The 17,653-nt window shown below is 36.9% G+C and overlaps 1 protein-coding gene across 2 annotated transcripts in view; it reads right to left on the bottom strand.

Annotated features, from left to right (window-relative positions):
- The window catches only part of DIAPH1 (diaphanous related formin 1), a 196,226-nt gene that overhangs the window by 125,568 nt on the left and 53,005 nt on the right, over window positions 1-17,653 (bottom strand). For both annotated transcript variants that reach the window (XM_060686588.2, XM_087891213.1), the window contains exons 5-8: window positions 5,057-5,187; window positions 3,903-3,989; window positions 2,024-2,087; window positions 1,304-1,443 (exon numbers count right to left, since the gene is read on the bottom strand). In XM_060686588.2, coding sequence (XP_060542571.1) covers window positions 1,304-1,443; window positions 2,024-2,087; window positions 3,903-3,989; window positions 5,057-5,187 — 422 coding nt within the window. The remainder of the gene's footprint in view (window positions 1-1,303; window positions 1,444-2,023; window positions 2,088-3,902; window positions 3,990-5,056; window positions 5,188-17,653) is intronic.

The raw sequence follows: 17,653 nt of genomic DNA, 5'->3' as shown, positions 1-17,653 counted from the left end.
GTTCTCTCTTTCTTCCTCTCCCTCCTTTTTTGTTCGTGAGAAATCTCTGTTTTAGTTACAGTCTTAATTGATGCAGTTCTCAGTCTGGTTTATTGTGTGGTCATCTGAAACATATGATCAGGAGTTATTTTGAAGGAAATCCTGTTTGTTTTATTCTTTTTTTAATGGCCTATTTTAAGGAACTTGAAGCTGCTGTTGTAATAAAGTTAGGCAAATGGCAAGAAAGTTTGCGCTCTTTTTCCCTTCGGGGAGGGGGGGTCTTATTAAATAAATAGATGCCTTTGAGCAAGTACAGCTAAGAAAGGACAAAGGCAAAATGGACTGCTAAATTGGCCCCACCCACCCAGTCACATGACTATCTAGCCACGCCCACCCTGCCGGTCATTAGACAGATAAGACTATAGTCCGCCCCCCCAACAGTCTGAGGAATTGGTCCCGTTTAAAAAGTTTGAAGACCCCTGTTCCAAAGTATTAGCAATTCCCTCCAGCAAATCTGATGACTTCCTTTTCTATCCCTCATCTAGATCATTTAGGAAGATGATGAAGAGTACTGGGTCCAAGACAGAACTTTGAAGTATCTAATGAATACTTCTCTCCATGTAAATATAGTTCCATTAACTAAATGTTTAAATAAAAAATTAAACTTTCATTTCTTCATTACAAAAGGCTCAATTAATAAATTATTACCTTTTAGGGATATAAACTGAAAACATGTGAAATCTCTTTGAGTCCTTGTAGCACACACTTCATTTTTCTCTCATTATTACATTTTTCTGTTTTATTTTCTTGAAGAGGGAAAAATACTGCCTTCCTAAATATAGCTACATATTTTATTTCTCTTCATATATCAAAAATGTTTTGAACAAAATTGTGCAAAAGTGATGGGCGAGGAATCTAATTGATGTTACAAAAAATATTTTACTTGAATTAACCATTCATAACAAGTAAAAGTTAGGAAGATATGTAAACAGAAGTAAATTTGTGAAACTAACTTTGCTGTTTCTTCATCTCTTGCCATAACTTCCATTTATGTTCTGAAAAGCTATAGGTGTAAAACTTCCTTAAGAAACATGGGATAAGGGTAATGGCTTCAGGAAGAGAAGGAAGAGCATATTGCTTCAACTTTTTTTTCCTTGGGATATTCAGAACTCATCTATTGCACCAATTATGTGCTTATTAGGAGGCATAACTGATAAAGAAACCATATTTTAATATATTTTTCCAAACATTTAAATCAGTAAACTAACCCATTCTTCTACAGCATACAACTGAACCAAAACATAAACTACTCATTGTCACATACATATCCACAGGCTGAGGCAGGATGCAGAGAGCAGAGAGTAGCTTGATAGTGTCAATCATCATTGTAGGGACTTTAGGATCAACTGCTTTTGCCAAAAGTAGAATCCCATCATCTGTTTCAAGCATTGTCTTAATTCCAAACTAAAAAGTAAAAATCAATATACCCTCGGGTGAATAATTTAGATTATAGAAATAATACTCATGACACAAAATGATGCAAATCTAACAAAAACATTACATTAGATGTTCAGAAAACAAGAGAAAGGGAATATGTTCCCATTACTTTGCTGGTTTTGCGCATGTTTTTTATTCCCCTGCTTGGGGGAATAAAAACAACTTCTAAAACACAGCTGATCTTTGGAGAGAGAAGCAATGAGAAAAGAAGGCGAAGCTCAGAAGATCGCTTCACTAGATCGCTAGCGCCTTGTTAGGGCTGAAAAAAGCTTCTCATGCACACGTGAGAGTCGGAGGAAGCAGGCAAAGCAGAGAGATCACTTCACTCGCTAGCGCCTTGTTAGGGCTGAAAAAAGCTTCTAAAGCACAGCTGAGAGTCAGAGGGAGCAGGCAAAGCTTGGAAGATTTCTTCCTAGCGCCTCGTTAGAGATGAAATTTTTTTTGAAAAAGCTACATTCGGAGTATAAGACGCACCCAAATTTTCAGCCTCTTTTAGGGGGAAAAAGTGTGTCTTATACTCTGAAAAATATGGTAATAGGGGACTTACTTTGTTGTTCATAAAAGCTTTTAAGCATCTAATAATTTCATGTTCAATCCTGAAGTCATATGACCTGGTAAAAACAAGAAACAAAACTGAAATAATAATTATACACACAGAATTATCTATTTATACAATTGGCCTTCCATCCCAGAACATTAAAAAAAACATGCAACACCATAAGAAATTATAGCAGAGTGATCCTAACTATATCAAAATTCAGTAGAGGAGTCAGGGAAAGATATGACAGGATAAGAATACTACGCAGAAGACAAATTCCATTATACACAATCTTATGGATCCATACATCCATTCAAAAAAGCACAACAAAGAATGTTCTTTCTGTGCCAACTCAGAAAGCTCAAACTGCCCAAGGAGCTGCTGATACAGTTCTACAGAGGAATTATTGAGTCTGTCATTGGCACCTCTATAACTGTCTGGTTTGGTTCTACAATCCAACAAGACAGACACAGACTTCAGAGGATAATTAGAACTGCAGAAAAAACAATTACTACCAACCTGCCTTCCATTGAGGACCTATATACTGCACGAGTCAAAAAAAGGGCTGTGAAAATATTTACAGACCCCTCGCATCCTGGACATAAACTGTTTCAACTTCAAAATGACACTATAGAGCACTGCACACCAGAACAACTAGACACAAGAACAGTTTTTTCTCGAACGCCATCACTCTGCTAAACAAATAATTCCCTCAACACTGTCAAGTTACTAAGTCTGCATTACTATTAATCTTCTCATCGTTCCTATCACCATCTCCTCCCACTTATGACTGTATGACTGTAACCTTTTGCTGGTATCCTTACGATTTATATTGACTGTTTCCTAATATGATTTGATTGCTTATCTGTTCCCTATGACTATCATTAAGTGTTTTACCATATCTGAGGTGGCGCGATGGTTAAAGTGCACTACTGCAGGCTACTTCAGCTGACTGCTAGCTGCAGTTCAGCAGATCAAATCTCATTGGCTCAAGGTTGACTCAGCCTTCCATCCTTCCGAGGTAGGTAAAATGAGAACCCAGATTGTTGGGGGCAATATGCTTACTCTAAACCACTTAGAGAGGGCTGTAAAAGCACTATGAAGCGGTATATAAGTCTAAGTGTTATTGCTATTGCTACTCTTGACGAATGTATCTTTTCTTTTATGTACACTGAGAGCATATGCACCAAGACAAATTTCTTGTATGTCCAATCATACTTGGCCAATAAAGAATTCTATTCTGTTCTGTTCTGTTCTGTTCTGCTCCTATTCCTATTTCCTATTCTATTCTCCTTATCCTATCCAGATGTCCTTATTTTTCTCCTTTAATTTTTGTATACCCAAATAAAACACACAATTAAAACATATTTCCAGCATGCAAATATGATCTTATCCATCCACCCATCTGTATTTAAAGTTATATTCATTCAACCTTCCAACCTATCTACTTTATGAAAGCCAGTGTATTTAAAGTCCTGGAATAGGTATGGAGACCCAGGTTCTAGACCTCCTTTAGGCACAGAAATTCACTTGGTGATTTTGGGCCAATAACACCCTCTCAGCCCTACACTTCTGAGAAGTCAAAAAACATCTCTCTACCAACCAGCATGGTAGATTACAATCCATATAATTTGTGTATAATCCGTATATACAAATGAGGCAGAATGTGTGGGCGTATACACAAATTTATCCAGATGCATATGTGTGTGCAAGCATTCCATCTAGGGGGATTGTGAATTAAGCATATTCTATCTATATTATACTATATTAAGTTTATTATCTATACTAGTTTAAATAAATACATATAAAAATCTATCCATATACAAATGGATAGATTTTATCATCATTTTACCACAATTTAAACTATTTTAATTCAAATGCTCCTTACCCAGAAAACTCATCCTTCTCATCATGAAGACCTTTCAATATGTCCAGCAGGCAATTCAGACCTTCAGCTCCAAAATTTTGCACCCAGCTGCAATTGTTGCAGAATAAAACACATTATTACCTAAATAAAATAATTACCACTTCATCTTCTCATTGCACTGGCGATTGCATAAAGGTAGTCCTTGACTTGCAACCACAATTGGGACCGGAATTTCCATTGTAAACTGCTGTGGTCATAAGTCGATCTGGACCTGATTACCATATTTTTCAGAGTATAACTTGCACCGGACTATAAGATGTACCTAACTTTTTTGGTGAGGAAAACAAGAAAAAGAAATTTGCCTCTGCCTCTGCCTCTGCCTCCCAGCAATTTTGCCTCGTTACAGCAAACAGCAAATAGTCTACTTTTCTTTCATTTTCAGCATAGCTTGATTAGCACAAGAAAAAAAAATCTGCTCCAGCAATTTACCTCTTTGCAGCAAGCAGCAGAGGCCCGGGCAAAGCAGCTGAGAGCAAAACAGCTGAGAGTCGGGAGGCCGATCCAATCAACTTGTGCTAATTAGGCTGTGCGGAAGCTGAAAGGAGCTGTTTCTTCTTGCTGCTTGCAGCAAGGAGGTAATTGCTGGGAGGCAGAGGCCAAAGGGTGTAGGGCCAGTGTGTGGGCGGGGCTACATTCGGTGTATAAGACACACCTAAATTTTCACCCCCTTTTAGGGGGGAAAAGGTGCATCTTATACTCCGAAAAATACGGTAAACACATTTTTTATGGTGGTCATTAATCAAAGCATTATAATTGTTAATTAAATCATGCAGTTGTTAAGTGAATCCAGCTTCTCTAATGAGTTGTTTTTATGCCAGAAATTAGCAAAAAGGATCGCAAATCACAATCACATGACCACAGAGTGCTGCACCCAGTAGCTGGATAAGATGTGCCCAAATTGTGATCATGTGACTGTGGGGGAGGTGCAACCATCATAAGTGTGAGTACAGGTCATAAGTCACTTTTTCTGAGGCCATCATAACTCTACACAGTCGTTAAATGAACAGTTTTAAGTCGAGGACTACCTCTACATCTGTCTCCAGACATGCATCATGCCCACAAATTTTAAACTTTGCAGTATTTAGCAATCAAGAAAGTTTTATCTGAACCATTACCTGACAGGATTGTTATTGAGTGACACACGTAGAGACTCTAAACATCCAAGAAGCTGTGCATCTTTAAGACCAGATTTTAGTTCCTGAATATACATAATAGGAGACTTCGAGCTCTCCTTTTGACTCATGCCCTACAAACGAAAAAATAATGATAAATGTATGTCCATTATTTCTAAATTAAATACTGTATGTCTCAACAGCCCAGAATAAAACTCTTTAATTGATTTTTTCTCTAATACTCAACAGATGAATACAACGAAGTTTCAGTTTTTAAAAATGGTTCAATTGGATATTGTTGAGCTATATCCAATTACATTCCAGAATTATATTCCTTTTCTATTTGCTATAATTTAGGGCTATTTATTATTCAGTATTTGAATACTGACTTTCTACTATTTTCTCCATCCTAAAAAGTTTTATTATTATTATTATTATACTTCATTCCAAAAATATATTAGAATATAGCTGGCAATACATTGCATGTTTACCTTATAATTATAATTCACAATAGAAATTTGTTACTCAGATTTTCTTGTAAAAATGTCAGTCTAGGATTGATTTCAGGAACGTGGAATCGGTTATTACTGTTTAATATGTACATTTCTTGTCCAGCAAGTACTCAAGAAGACAAAAACAAGTAGAAAATAGAAAAGATGCAGTTTGGAGAATTCTTTACACAATCTATTAGGGCAATCTATCAGAGACAAACAGCACAAATAATAATTAATGGTGGTTTAACAGAAACTTTTAAAATTGAAAAAGGAACAAGACAGGATTGCCCTTTATCACCATTATTGTTTATTTTAACTTTGGAACCTTTATTGAATAAAATACGAGGGTCAAATAAAATAAAGGGAATTAAAATTAGACATCATGATTATAGATTAAGAGCATTCGCAGATGACTTGGTTGTTACTTTAACTCAACCAGTACAATCAGTTATAGGTTTAATGGATATAATTAGCCAATATGGACAAATGTCTGGATTTAAAATAAATAAACAGAAAACAAAGATAATAACTAAAAATATGACGGTAAAGCAAAAAGAAGAACTAGAAAGACTAACAGGATTTGAAATAGTAAAAAAGGTTAAATATTTAGGGGTATATATTACAGCTTCAAATGTAAAATTATATAAAAATAATTATGAATTGTTATGGCAAAAAATACAAAAAGAGATGGAGAATTGGGAAAAATTACAATTATCTCTGCTGGGAAGAATAGCAGCAATAAAAATGAATGTTTTACCTAGGTTTTTATTTTTGTTTCAAATGATACCAATACTCAAGAAAGATGAAAATTTGAGGGAATGGCAGAAGGGTATTAATAATTTTGTTAGGGCAGGGAAAAGACTGAGAATAAAGTTAAAAATAATGCAAGATATATGTGAAAGAGGAGGTCTTAAAATGCCTAATCTAAGATTATACTATGATGCAGCTGTCCTAACAATAATTAGTGACTGGATTAATTCAACAGAAGAAAGAATATTGAATATTGAAGGATATGATTTGTTATATGGCTGGCATGCTTATTTATTATATGATAAAAAGGTGGATAAGACCTTTAAAAGCCATATACTAAGGAATGCCTTGTTACGAGTTTGGAAAAAGTATCAATATAAGTTAAATTATAAGATACCTATATGGGCAATACCCAGACATGCAATAGAGAATATAAATATAGAACAAAAGCAAGAGGTGATTACCTATAAAGAGCTTCGTAAAATGGAAGGGGGTATATTGCAGTTAAAATCTTTAAACGCATTAAAAGAAGAAAGAATAATTCAAACCTGGTTTCAGTATGGTCAGTTGCAAGCTAGATGGAGAGAAGATCAGAGAATTGGTATCATGCAGAACGAGGAAAATTTGGTAAAACAAATTAGAGATCAAGGTCAAATGCATATAAAAAGATTATATAATATACTGATAGAAATAGATTCAGAAACGGAGTTAGTTAAGGATTGTATGATAAAATGGGCACAAAACATTCAGGAACCAATAATGATGGAAACTTGGGAAAAATATGGGTTAGAAATGTAAAATTTACGCAAGCACAAAATTTAAGAGAAAATTTTTATAAAATGTTCTATAGACGGCATTTAGATCCTAAAAAGTTGGTTTGTATGTATCCAAATTTGCAATCTAAGTGTTGGAGATGTGATTGTGATGATGCCACTTATTATCATATATGGTGGACTTGTAAAAAAGTTAAAGCATTTTGGATTAAAATTTGGTGGATTATTCAAAATATTCTTAAAAAGAAGATAAAGTTTACTCCACAATTGTTTCTGCTGGGTATAATCACGGATTGTACGGTTATAGAGACTAAATTGATTTTAAATTTAATAACTGCAGCTAGACTTTTGGTGGCGCAATATTGGAAGAAGGAAGATTTGCCTACTATTGAAGAATGGACATTAAAAGTAGCGAATTTGGCAGAAATGGCGAAAATCTCAGCATATTTGAAAGATCATTCACAAGAAAGATATATATCCGAATGGAGAAAATGAATTGATTATATTCAAAACAAATATCGGACTAAAAAGTATCAAATAGCTTATGAATGAATAGAAAAATTAAGAGTATTTATATTTAGTTAAGTAAAAGGGGAGTTAAAGTGTGAAGGGGGGATAGGAATCCATAGTTAGTTAGCTTAGTTTAATATGATTATTAATTGTTATACCCTGTATTTTGTTCTGGGAAGTTCGGGGGGGGAGGTTGGGGGGGGTAAGGAGGGGAGGGGGGAGGGGGAAATATCCGTAAAAAAAAATTTTTTTTGTAAAACTCTTTAATAAAAAAAAAAAAACAAGTGAGACTTGTTAAGTTAGACTAAAACAAAAAATGGAATATAAACTTATTATAAATTGAGTTTAATAATAAAATATTAAAATCAATTAACAATTAAAAGCTTGGCAAAAAAGATGGGATTTACAAATGTTCTAAATAGGATAGTAGGATCCAAATATTTATCTTAACAGGAAAGAGTGTTACTTAGGTAGTCAGCATCAAGCTACTTAAGACTTTAAATTGAGCTCTCAAAATATGTTCAGTAAACTGCCAGCAACCAATTTTTCAGTAGAAGTACTGCATAGTTTCTGCACCTTGTACTTCTTAACAGCCTATACTGCCTAGCTTATACACCAACTGAAATTTCCAAAAATTTACAAGGGTACTCACCAGTGATGGGTTTCAACTGGTGTTACCACTGGTTTGCTTTGTGCATGCGATTTGCGTGTGATCCACATGCGCAAACGTGGATCCACGTCCACACCAAATGGATGTTCCACTCTTACTTCTTGTCCTGCTCTCAGGTTCTTTGGGGAATAGGTCAAAAAACCCTCTTCTCTGTAACAGCCCCTAACCCTAACCTTTAGTCCTTCTCTTCGCTAGACTAGACATACCTAGTTCCCTAAATGATTCATCATATGGTTTAGCCTCCAGATCCCTTATACAGGTAGTCCTCGAATTACAAATGTAATGGAGCCTGCCCATACTTTGAACGTGATCACTCTCTCCTTTCACCCACGCATCCACTAATCAAATGCGAGCCTCGTTAAGTGCATATGAGATATCTTGGGGTGGGGAAGGCCATTGGGAGGGACTTAGTGATGGAACAGGCCACCCAAGGCCTCCCCCAACCCACTGAAATACCTCATGCTCCCCACAATTGTTTCTTTCCCCTCCAAACCTGCCGTGCCGGGTCACTTACCTTGTGAAGATCTGTCTCCACTCCAGCGTTTGTTTCTTTGCCTGCTCCTGGCCAGCAGCGAGAGCAGAGGGAGAGGAGGACAAGCACGCCCTGCTCGGATTCTCTGATCACTGAACTTGCCTGCCATTTTTGGAGTGGTGGGTAGTCTCAGTGACTCTCCTCCAAAGGCTTCCAAGTTCCATGCGGAAAACCATTTGCACAAAGTGAGGCTTTGGGGCAGCAAACTCGCATTGCTCCAAGCACCTCATTAGCGTGCAATCACTTTTTCCACAGAGACTGGAACCTTCTGGGTGCCCTGATTCTGTGGGACGTCAGGCACCCATTCTCTACAAAAGTAGATGGGTGCCTGAACTCATGCGAGACCATGCACCCCCAACATTTCCAGTCTTCGTCTGGGTTAAACGTGTTTGAGCGGCCCTGGGGATGTTGGAGGGAATTGCTTTTCGCTCCGTTTCCAACTGCCCTAGACTGCTCAAACACTTATCACTCTGATGGAGACTGCAAACTTTGTCTGCATGGAAGCGGGGAGCTTGAAAATGGAGCTTTTCACTTCATTTCCAACCACCCCATTTCCATGCAGACAAAGTTTCTAGTCTCTGTTAGAGTGACAAGTGTTTGAGCAGCCCTGGAGCAGTTGGAAACGGAGCGAAAAGCTCCGTTTTCAAATGTCCCATTTCTATGCAGACGAAGTTTGGAGTCTCCGTCAGGTCTCATCAAGGCACCAAGTGTTTGAGCTACCCTGGGGCAGTTGGTAACGGAGCAAATCGCTCCGTTTCCAACCGCCCGAGGGTCACTCAAACACTTGGTGTCCTGACAGAGACTGGAAACGTCATCTGCATGGACCTGGGGCGGTTGGAAATGGACACTATTCGCTCCATTTCCAACTGCCCCTTTTGCATGCAGAAGAAATCTCCAGTCTCTGTCAGGTCTCGTCAGGGTGCCAAGTGTTTGAGCGACCCTGGGACAGTTGGAAACAAAGCAGATCACTCTGTTTCCCACTGCCCCAGGGTCGCTGAAACACTTGGTGCCCTGACGGAAACTTTGTCTGCATGGAAATGGGGCACTTGAAAAGGGACCTTCTCTTCAGCAGAGGCCTTGAGGAGAGGCCTGTCCTGGCAAAAACAGAGCTTCAGAGCAGCGCACATTCCCTCTGGGAGGGAGCAAAGGCTTTTTGCAAAGATTGCAAAAGGCGTTGGAAACAGAGGGAAAGCTTCAATGTTTCAGGCCTTCCCACCATTTGCAGAGCCTTTTGCTGCAGCTCTCATCCAGGCCTCAGTTTGCAGAGAACAGAGGCCTAAAGTACGTGAGATCACACGAGATCAATAGTGTGAGTTCTCATGCTACTGAACTAGTGTGATCTTGCAGTAATTTAGGCCTCCATTCTCCGCATACTCACCAAAGGCCTGAAGTGCCAAAACAGGCCAAGAAAGCAAAGGCTCTCTAGATCTTCACAAGGTGAGTATCCACAGGCCTAATACCTATGGAGACCTGGCGCGGAGGGAGGGAGGTGGGGAATAGACAGGGCAAATGTTGCAGAGCCTCTGCAGTTGTTCATAAGAGCGAATAACTGCCGTGGTGCTGCAACATTCGTAGTTTCACGACTTGTTCATAAATGCTAGGAGACGAGATTTCCAGCGGTGACGTAAGGTCGTGACGGCACGGGAGAGAAGTGCTCTCTCTCTAGTGTCAGATTTCTAAGCTTTTGGTGCCTTTTTCGGCGAAGACTGGTCCTGGAGAGATCAGGAATAAGGAGGGGAAGCTTCGGGGGAGGCGAGGAGAGGTGCAATCACCCGCCGTACCGAGAAGATCCCTTAATCCAGGCTTGGAAGAAGCCAGCTGGCGCAGCGAGTGCAGCTGGCCCAGAGGCCCGACGAGCCGAATGAGATCATCGGGAGCAGAGGAGTGAGTACAGTGCAAGATCGCTGAGGGTAAGCAGAAAGTGAGAATTAATTTGGATTATTTTGGCACAAAATCGAGGAGAAAGTATTTTTCGGAGGGGCAGCTGAAAAAAGAAGAGCTCAGAGCGTAAATGGGCGGCAACTGAAGAGGCGAGCAAAAAGGAAGAGGACGGAATATAGATCAGTGAAGAAAGACTAAAAAACATTAAAACAGTGAAGACGAAGGTGAGGAGAAGTGGATTTAAATTGTGGAGATTAAAAGAATGGACATCTCTTGTATCCTCTTTTTAGCTGCCCTAATGGAAGGAGAGAGGTAGTTTGGCAAAGTAAGAATTGCATATTGTGAGTGTGCAGATTAGAGATCGCCATATTGAAACCGGAAAAGATTCCAGCAGTAATAAAACGAAGTTGTCTTTTTCCTTCGCTGAAAATATAACAAACAAGATTCATAGAACACTGAAAATATACTGCTATTTGTCCTTTTTATTTAGACATAGATAAATTGTTACTGGCATTTATTGGAATCAATTAAGAATTATAGTGATATTTATTTATTTATACTTATTTATTAGCAAATAAAACAGTATTTAACAATCTAGAAAAATATTTAAAATTTATAATATACATAGAGATTTAGAAGTAATTATTGGGAAATAATTAAATTTGAAATAGTAAAAAAAAAGAAGAAAATATTTCTTTTCTTGATTTTATATAACTTAAGTATTACAGTTACTAATTACTGAATAATCAAATATTAAGTATTAAGAATTGACTGATTAAGTCTTTGATTATTTAAGCCATATATTTATATATATTTATATTTCTGTTACATTTTTACGGAGTATTTTATAGAGATAATTAATTATTTAAAGGAATTTATTTAAAGAAAAGAGACCAAGTGATTGAGAGGTTATTGATTTGAACTTTTACGAGAGAAAAGAAAAGGAAAAGAAAGAAATTATATAGAATTTGGATGGTGATTTGGGAGAAAGTTGATAAAATATTGGTGGAACAATATAGAATTTTGAAAGAAATGACTAGCACCACGACAACAACGTTGAAGAAAGGGAAGAAAACAACATCAGTTCTAGCGGGAACGTCGGCCTCCCCAATGACGCAGAAAACCTTGGAGGGAATGTTTGCATCAGAGAAGCAACCTAGCACACCCAAAATGCCAACAATGCAGACCACGCTTATGACAATCCAAGAGACCATGGCCAAAATGCAAGAATGCATGACTAGAAATCACGAACAATTTAGAAAAGACATGGATGAGGTAAAGAGAGAAGAACGACATCCAAAAGATAGATGAAAAAATGGATCTGATACAAGAAATCATCCAAAAAAATGATCAAAGGATAAAAGAAATAGAACAAAAAACCGAATTGACAGAAGAAAAATTGGAAGCATTGGATACAAAAATGACGGGATTAAATAAGGAACTTGAGAATACCGTGGCACAATTGGAAATGGAAAAAGCAGCATTTTATCTGCGTTTCCAAAATGTAGGTGAAGACAGGGAGGAAGATCTGACAATGGTAATGGCGGAGATGATAGCAGAGGCACTCCAAAGAGAAAAGGACAAAATAATAAATGAATTAGATGAAGTTTACCGGGTTCATACAAATTACCCCCGACAAAACAAACTTCCCCGGGAGGTACATATAAGATTTGTAAGAAGGAAGGTGAGGGATATTGTATATAAGATAACAAAGGATGAACTTATCTTCTATAGGAACAAAGAAATAATTACTTTAAAGCAAATTCCCAAAAGAATAAGAGACTTGCAAAAAGATTATTGGTTCTTGGCCACATTACTAAATAAAAGATATATACCCTTTAGATGGACAACGCCAGAAGGAATGCTGGTAACGTGGCAGGGAAAGAAAATAAAGGTGGATTCGCAGAGTAAAGCAAGGGAACTATAAGATCAAATGACGGGCATCGAGACAACAAGTGGCAGTAAAGAAGAGGGAGGACGGAACACCAAAGGAAAACAGAGACGAGAACGTGAAAGAACCCCACAACAAGGAGGAAAAGAAGATGAAGGAGAGACTCAGGAAGAAGAAGGAGTGCAAACAAGAGGCAAAAAAAAGGAACAGGAAGAAACAAAGAAGAAACAACAGGAAAGTCAGTAAGAAATGGAACAAACCCTAAAAATTCTACCGGTGAATGTAAATGGCCTCAACTCACCATCCAAACGACACCAAATTTTCAAAAAAATTTGGAAACAAAAATCAGATATTGTGTGCCTCCAGAAGGTACACATAAGAAAACAAGATATAAAATATGTACCATGTAAGAAATTAGGTAAAGTATATTCATCATTGGCAGAAGAAAAAAAGAGGAGTAGTGGTATATATCAAGGAAGGAATAGATAGCAATATAAGATATGTGGATACAGAAGGTAAAATAGTGATGATAGAGCTAAAACTTGATTTCAAAAATATATTATTGGTAGTAATATATGCTCCAAACAGTCAACAATCAGAATTCTATAAAAAAAGTGCATGAGAAAATTATGGATCAAAAAATGGAAAATGTATGTCTGATTGGAGACTTTAATGCTATTTTAGATGTAAGAAAAGATTATAAATGTGGTCAGCAAAATAAAAATAAGAAAAATATATTGTCCAGAACTTTTACAGATGTGGTGGAAGAGTTAAATACGGTAGATAGTTGGAGATTCTATAACCCCGAAATTAAAACTTTACATATTATTCGAATCCACACAAGTCCTGGTCTAGGTTGGACATGGCTTGGGTAACCAATATGTTAATGATGGAAATAGAAGTGGTAGAAATGTTATCAAATAATTGGGCTGATCACAATTGGGCTGACGTGGAAGGGGCAGCAGAGAAAGAAAAATAGATGGACAATGAATACACAGCTATTAAAAGAAAAAGAATATAAGAAATATATGGAAAAGGAGTTAGAATTGTTTTATAAGGAAAATACAAAACAACACACCTCCCTACAAAACTTAAGGGATACAACTAAGGCATATGTAAGAGGCCTCACAATAGCTTATAATGCAAAATGGAGAAAAGAGAGAGAAAAAGAATATAATAAATTACGAGAAGAAATTCAAAATTGGGAATGTAAATTGCAAGGAAACCAAGGGGATGAACAAATAAGGATAAATTGGATAGCGGCAAAACACAAGCTGAATATATTAGAACAAGGGAAATATACGATGACTTTGAAATATGTAAGGCAGAATTATTTTGAACACGCAAATAAACCAGGGAGGTGGTTGGCGTACAGGCTGAGGAAGGAAAGGGAAAAAAGACCAATTCAGAAGCTACAAGACGATGAGGGAGGGATCCATCAGAGCTTAGAGAAGAAAAAGGAGATAATAGTTCAATATTACCAAAAACTTTACGAGAAGGACATAGTAACAGCTATGAATTGAAATTGAACATTACTTAAAAGGAGAGGGATTGCAAACACTAACAGAGGAAGAAAAAGAATTATTAGATAAGGAGATTACGATAAGGGAACTAAAAGAAGCGCTGAAGAGACAGAAAAATAATAAAACTCCGGGGACTGATGGTCTACCAACGGAGTTTTATAAAACATTTGGAGAATCATTAAATGGAATATTATTAGAAATATATAATGAAGCTTTGATGGAGGCAAAATTACCAAACACATGGAAGGAAGCATATATTTCCCTAATACCCAAAGAGGAGGCAGACATCACATTAATAAAAAACTATAGGCCGATTTCTTTATTGAATACCGATTACAAAGTCTTCATGAGTATAATTGCCAATAGGATGAAAAAATTATTACACAACAAAATACATCAGGATGAAAATGGTTTTTTGCCCACAAGACAAATAAAAAATAATCTAAGGATGGTAATGGATGTTTTAGAATATTACGAGGTGCATCCAGAGAGACAGGTGGCTCTGATCTTTCTGGATGCACAAAAAGCGTTTGATCAAGTAAACTGGCAATTCATGAAACAGCAAATTAAAAGTATGAACTTTGGAGAGAGATTCACAAAAATGATAACATCAATATATCAGAACCAAAAAGCATGCATTTTGGTGAATGGGGATCCAACAAAATTTTTTGGAATAAATAAAGGAGTAAGGCAGGGATACCCGCTGTCACCCCTACTTTTTATTTTAACTTTGGAAAACCTGTTAATTAGAATTAGGGCAAACAAAGAAATACAAGGATTAAAGTTTAAGAGAGAGGATTACAAGGTCCAAGCTTTTGCGGACGACCTTGTTTTCTTCATAGAAGATCCAATAGAAACAACCCCGAAATTAATAAAAGAGATTGAAAAATTTGGAAAGGTAGCAAGCCTAAAAATTAATAAAGAAAAGACAAAAATGATAACAAAAAATATGACAACAAAACAAGTAGAGAAATTAGTAAAAGATTCAGGATTACAAGCAGTTAAAAAAGTGAAATATCTAGGGATAAATTTGACGGCTAGAACTGCAACAATAAAAGAAGATAATTATGAACCTTTAGTCCAGAAAATAAAAGAGGACTTAGATAAATGGGGGAAATTAAAACTGTCCTTGTTGGGGAGAATAGCAGCGATAAAATCAAACATACTTCCAAGACTCCTTTATTTATTCCAAACAATTCCAATAAAATTAGATAAGAAATTTTTTGATAATTTGGACAAAATAACTACAAAATTTGTGTGGGAGGGGAAAAAATCAAGAATAAAATTAAATATATTACAAGACGACAAAATTAGAGGCGGATTTGGGTCACAAGCATGGGAAAAATACTATAAGGCTGCAAGCCTATTATGGATCAAAGAATGGATAACCCTGGATAACCAAAGACTGTTAAATCTGGAAGGACATGACTTAATGAAGGGATGGCATGCCTTTATATGGAGCTCTGGAAATAAAATATACAAACATTTCAACAACCACACTATCAGGAAATCTTTAATCAACACATGGCAACAAATCAAATGCAAACACTACATGAAAATTCCCAGCTGGCTATCAACGATAGAAGCAATAACTCACCCCAATATATTATCAAAACAAAAAATGTTAAGATACAGAGAAATAGTAGATGTACAGGGAAAATTGAAAACTAGGGAAGAACTTAAAGAACAAGGAATAGTAAAAGACTGGTGGCCCTATTCACAAATAAAGATAAGATATAAAAAGAACCAAGAGGAGGGAGGAATAGACTTAAAACAAAATCGATTGGACAAATTACTAGAATCTAAAGAAGGGAAGTTAATTTTGAAAATTTATAAATACTTACTTGAATATGATTTGACAGAAGAATTGGTTAAAGGGCAGATGATAGCGTGGGCGAGGAACATCGGGCACAGTATACAGTTAGAAGAATGGGAAAGAGCATGGGAAAACAATTACAGCATGACAAAATCGGTAGCTTATAAAGAAAATCACGATAAGATGTGGTACCGATGGTATCTGGCCCCCGCAAGGTTAGCAAAAATGTACCCGAACGTAAATCCGTCCTGTTGGAAATGTAAAAAAACACGGGGAACTTTTTACCATGCTTGGTGGCTTTGCCCAGAAATTAAGAAATATTGGAACAAAATAAAAACATGGATAGTAGAAATAACAGATTACGAAATTGAATTAGAACCCGAAATCTTTTTATTAGGCATGATTAAAAAGAATATTAGAAATGATATAAAATATTTAATACTTCACATAATTATGGCGGCTACACTAGCGTTAGCACAACTCTGGAAAATAGATCATTTGCCAACCGACCAGGAGCTAATACAAAAAATCTATATATGCGCAGAAATGGACAAATTAACTTTAGAGTTACAGGACAAGGAAGACTCAAAATATTTTACAATATGGAATAGATGATACCAGTGGATAAACCAGAGGAGGGGGAATGGGTAAAGATGAAATCCAGAAGAAATCAATACAATTAAAAATAGCACTGTCAGATGGATAGAAAAGGAAATAAGTCACTGTATGTATGTATATATGTATATATAATAGAAATTAGTCAGTAGGTGAAGTTGTGTACTGTATATGTAAATTTGTTTTTGATTAAGAGAAACTTGTATGTTTTAAATGTTTTTTAAGAATGAATAAAGTTTTGTTTTAAAATTTAAATAAATAAATAAATGCTAGGAGACGCATATCGTGTAACTTTGAATGTTCGCTAAGGGAATGAGTTTCCCTTCTATCTTCTCATCTAGATCATTTATGAAGATGTTGAAGATTACTGTCCCCCAAGACAGAACCTTGAGGTATCCCATTGCAGGCTTCCCTCCATGTAGATCAGTGGTTCTCAACCTTCCTAATGCCGCGACCCTTTAATACAGTTCCTCATGTTGTGGTGACCCCCAACCAGGGGTGGGTTCTAAATTTTTTTACTACCGGTTCTGTGGGCGTGGCTTATTTTGTGGGTGTGACTTGGAGGTCATGTGACTGGGTGGGCATGGCTAGCTGGTCATGTGACCAGGTGGCCATGGCTATGTGTATAGGGACTACTCAGAGGGCTGAAAAAAGTCATTTCTGACAGGTCCTCGGACTTTTGACTGGTCCTCACTCTTATGACCATCCTCACATTTATGCCTGTGCAGCATTCTTAACAACCATGTCACTCATTTCACAACTGCTTCTCTTCAACATGGTGATAAGATAGGGCAAAAAACATAAAATGTGAGGACAGTCGTAAATTCGAGGACTGGTCAAAAGTGCGAGGACCAGTCAAAAATAACTTTTTCAGCCCTCTGAGTAGTCCATATGCATAAAAGGATACAGCAATAGAGAGGGATGAAGGAAGGGAAGGGAAATTAGAGTAGGAGTGAGGGTAAGAGAGGGAGGAAGAGAGGAGGAGAAGGAGAAAGGAAGAGGAAGTAGGGAGAAGAAGAAGAGGGGGGGAAGAGAAAGTAAGAAGGAAAGAAAAGACAGAGGTGGTAGGTTTGAGGAGAAAGATTGCTGTACAATAAAAAAGATGAAAGGGAAGAAAGCCAACCCCAAACAAATATAAAGATATT

Source organism: Pantherophis guttatus, chromosome 3 (genome assembly GCF_059756535.1).
Source record: "Pantherophis guttatus breed Tessera chromosome 3, ASM5975653v1, whole genome shotgun sequence".
NCBI lineage: Eukaryota > Metazoa > Chordata > Lepidosauria > Squamata > Colubridae > Pantherophis > Pantherophis guttatus.
The sequence above is the reverse complement of the archived record's forward strand: the minus strand, read 5'-3'. Positions and strand labels throughout refer to the sequence as shown.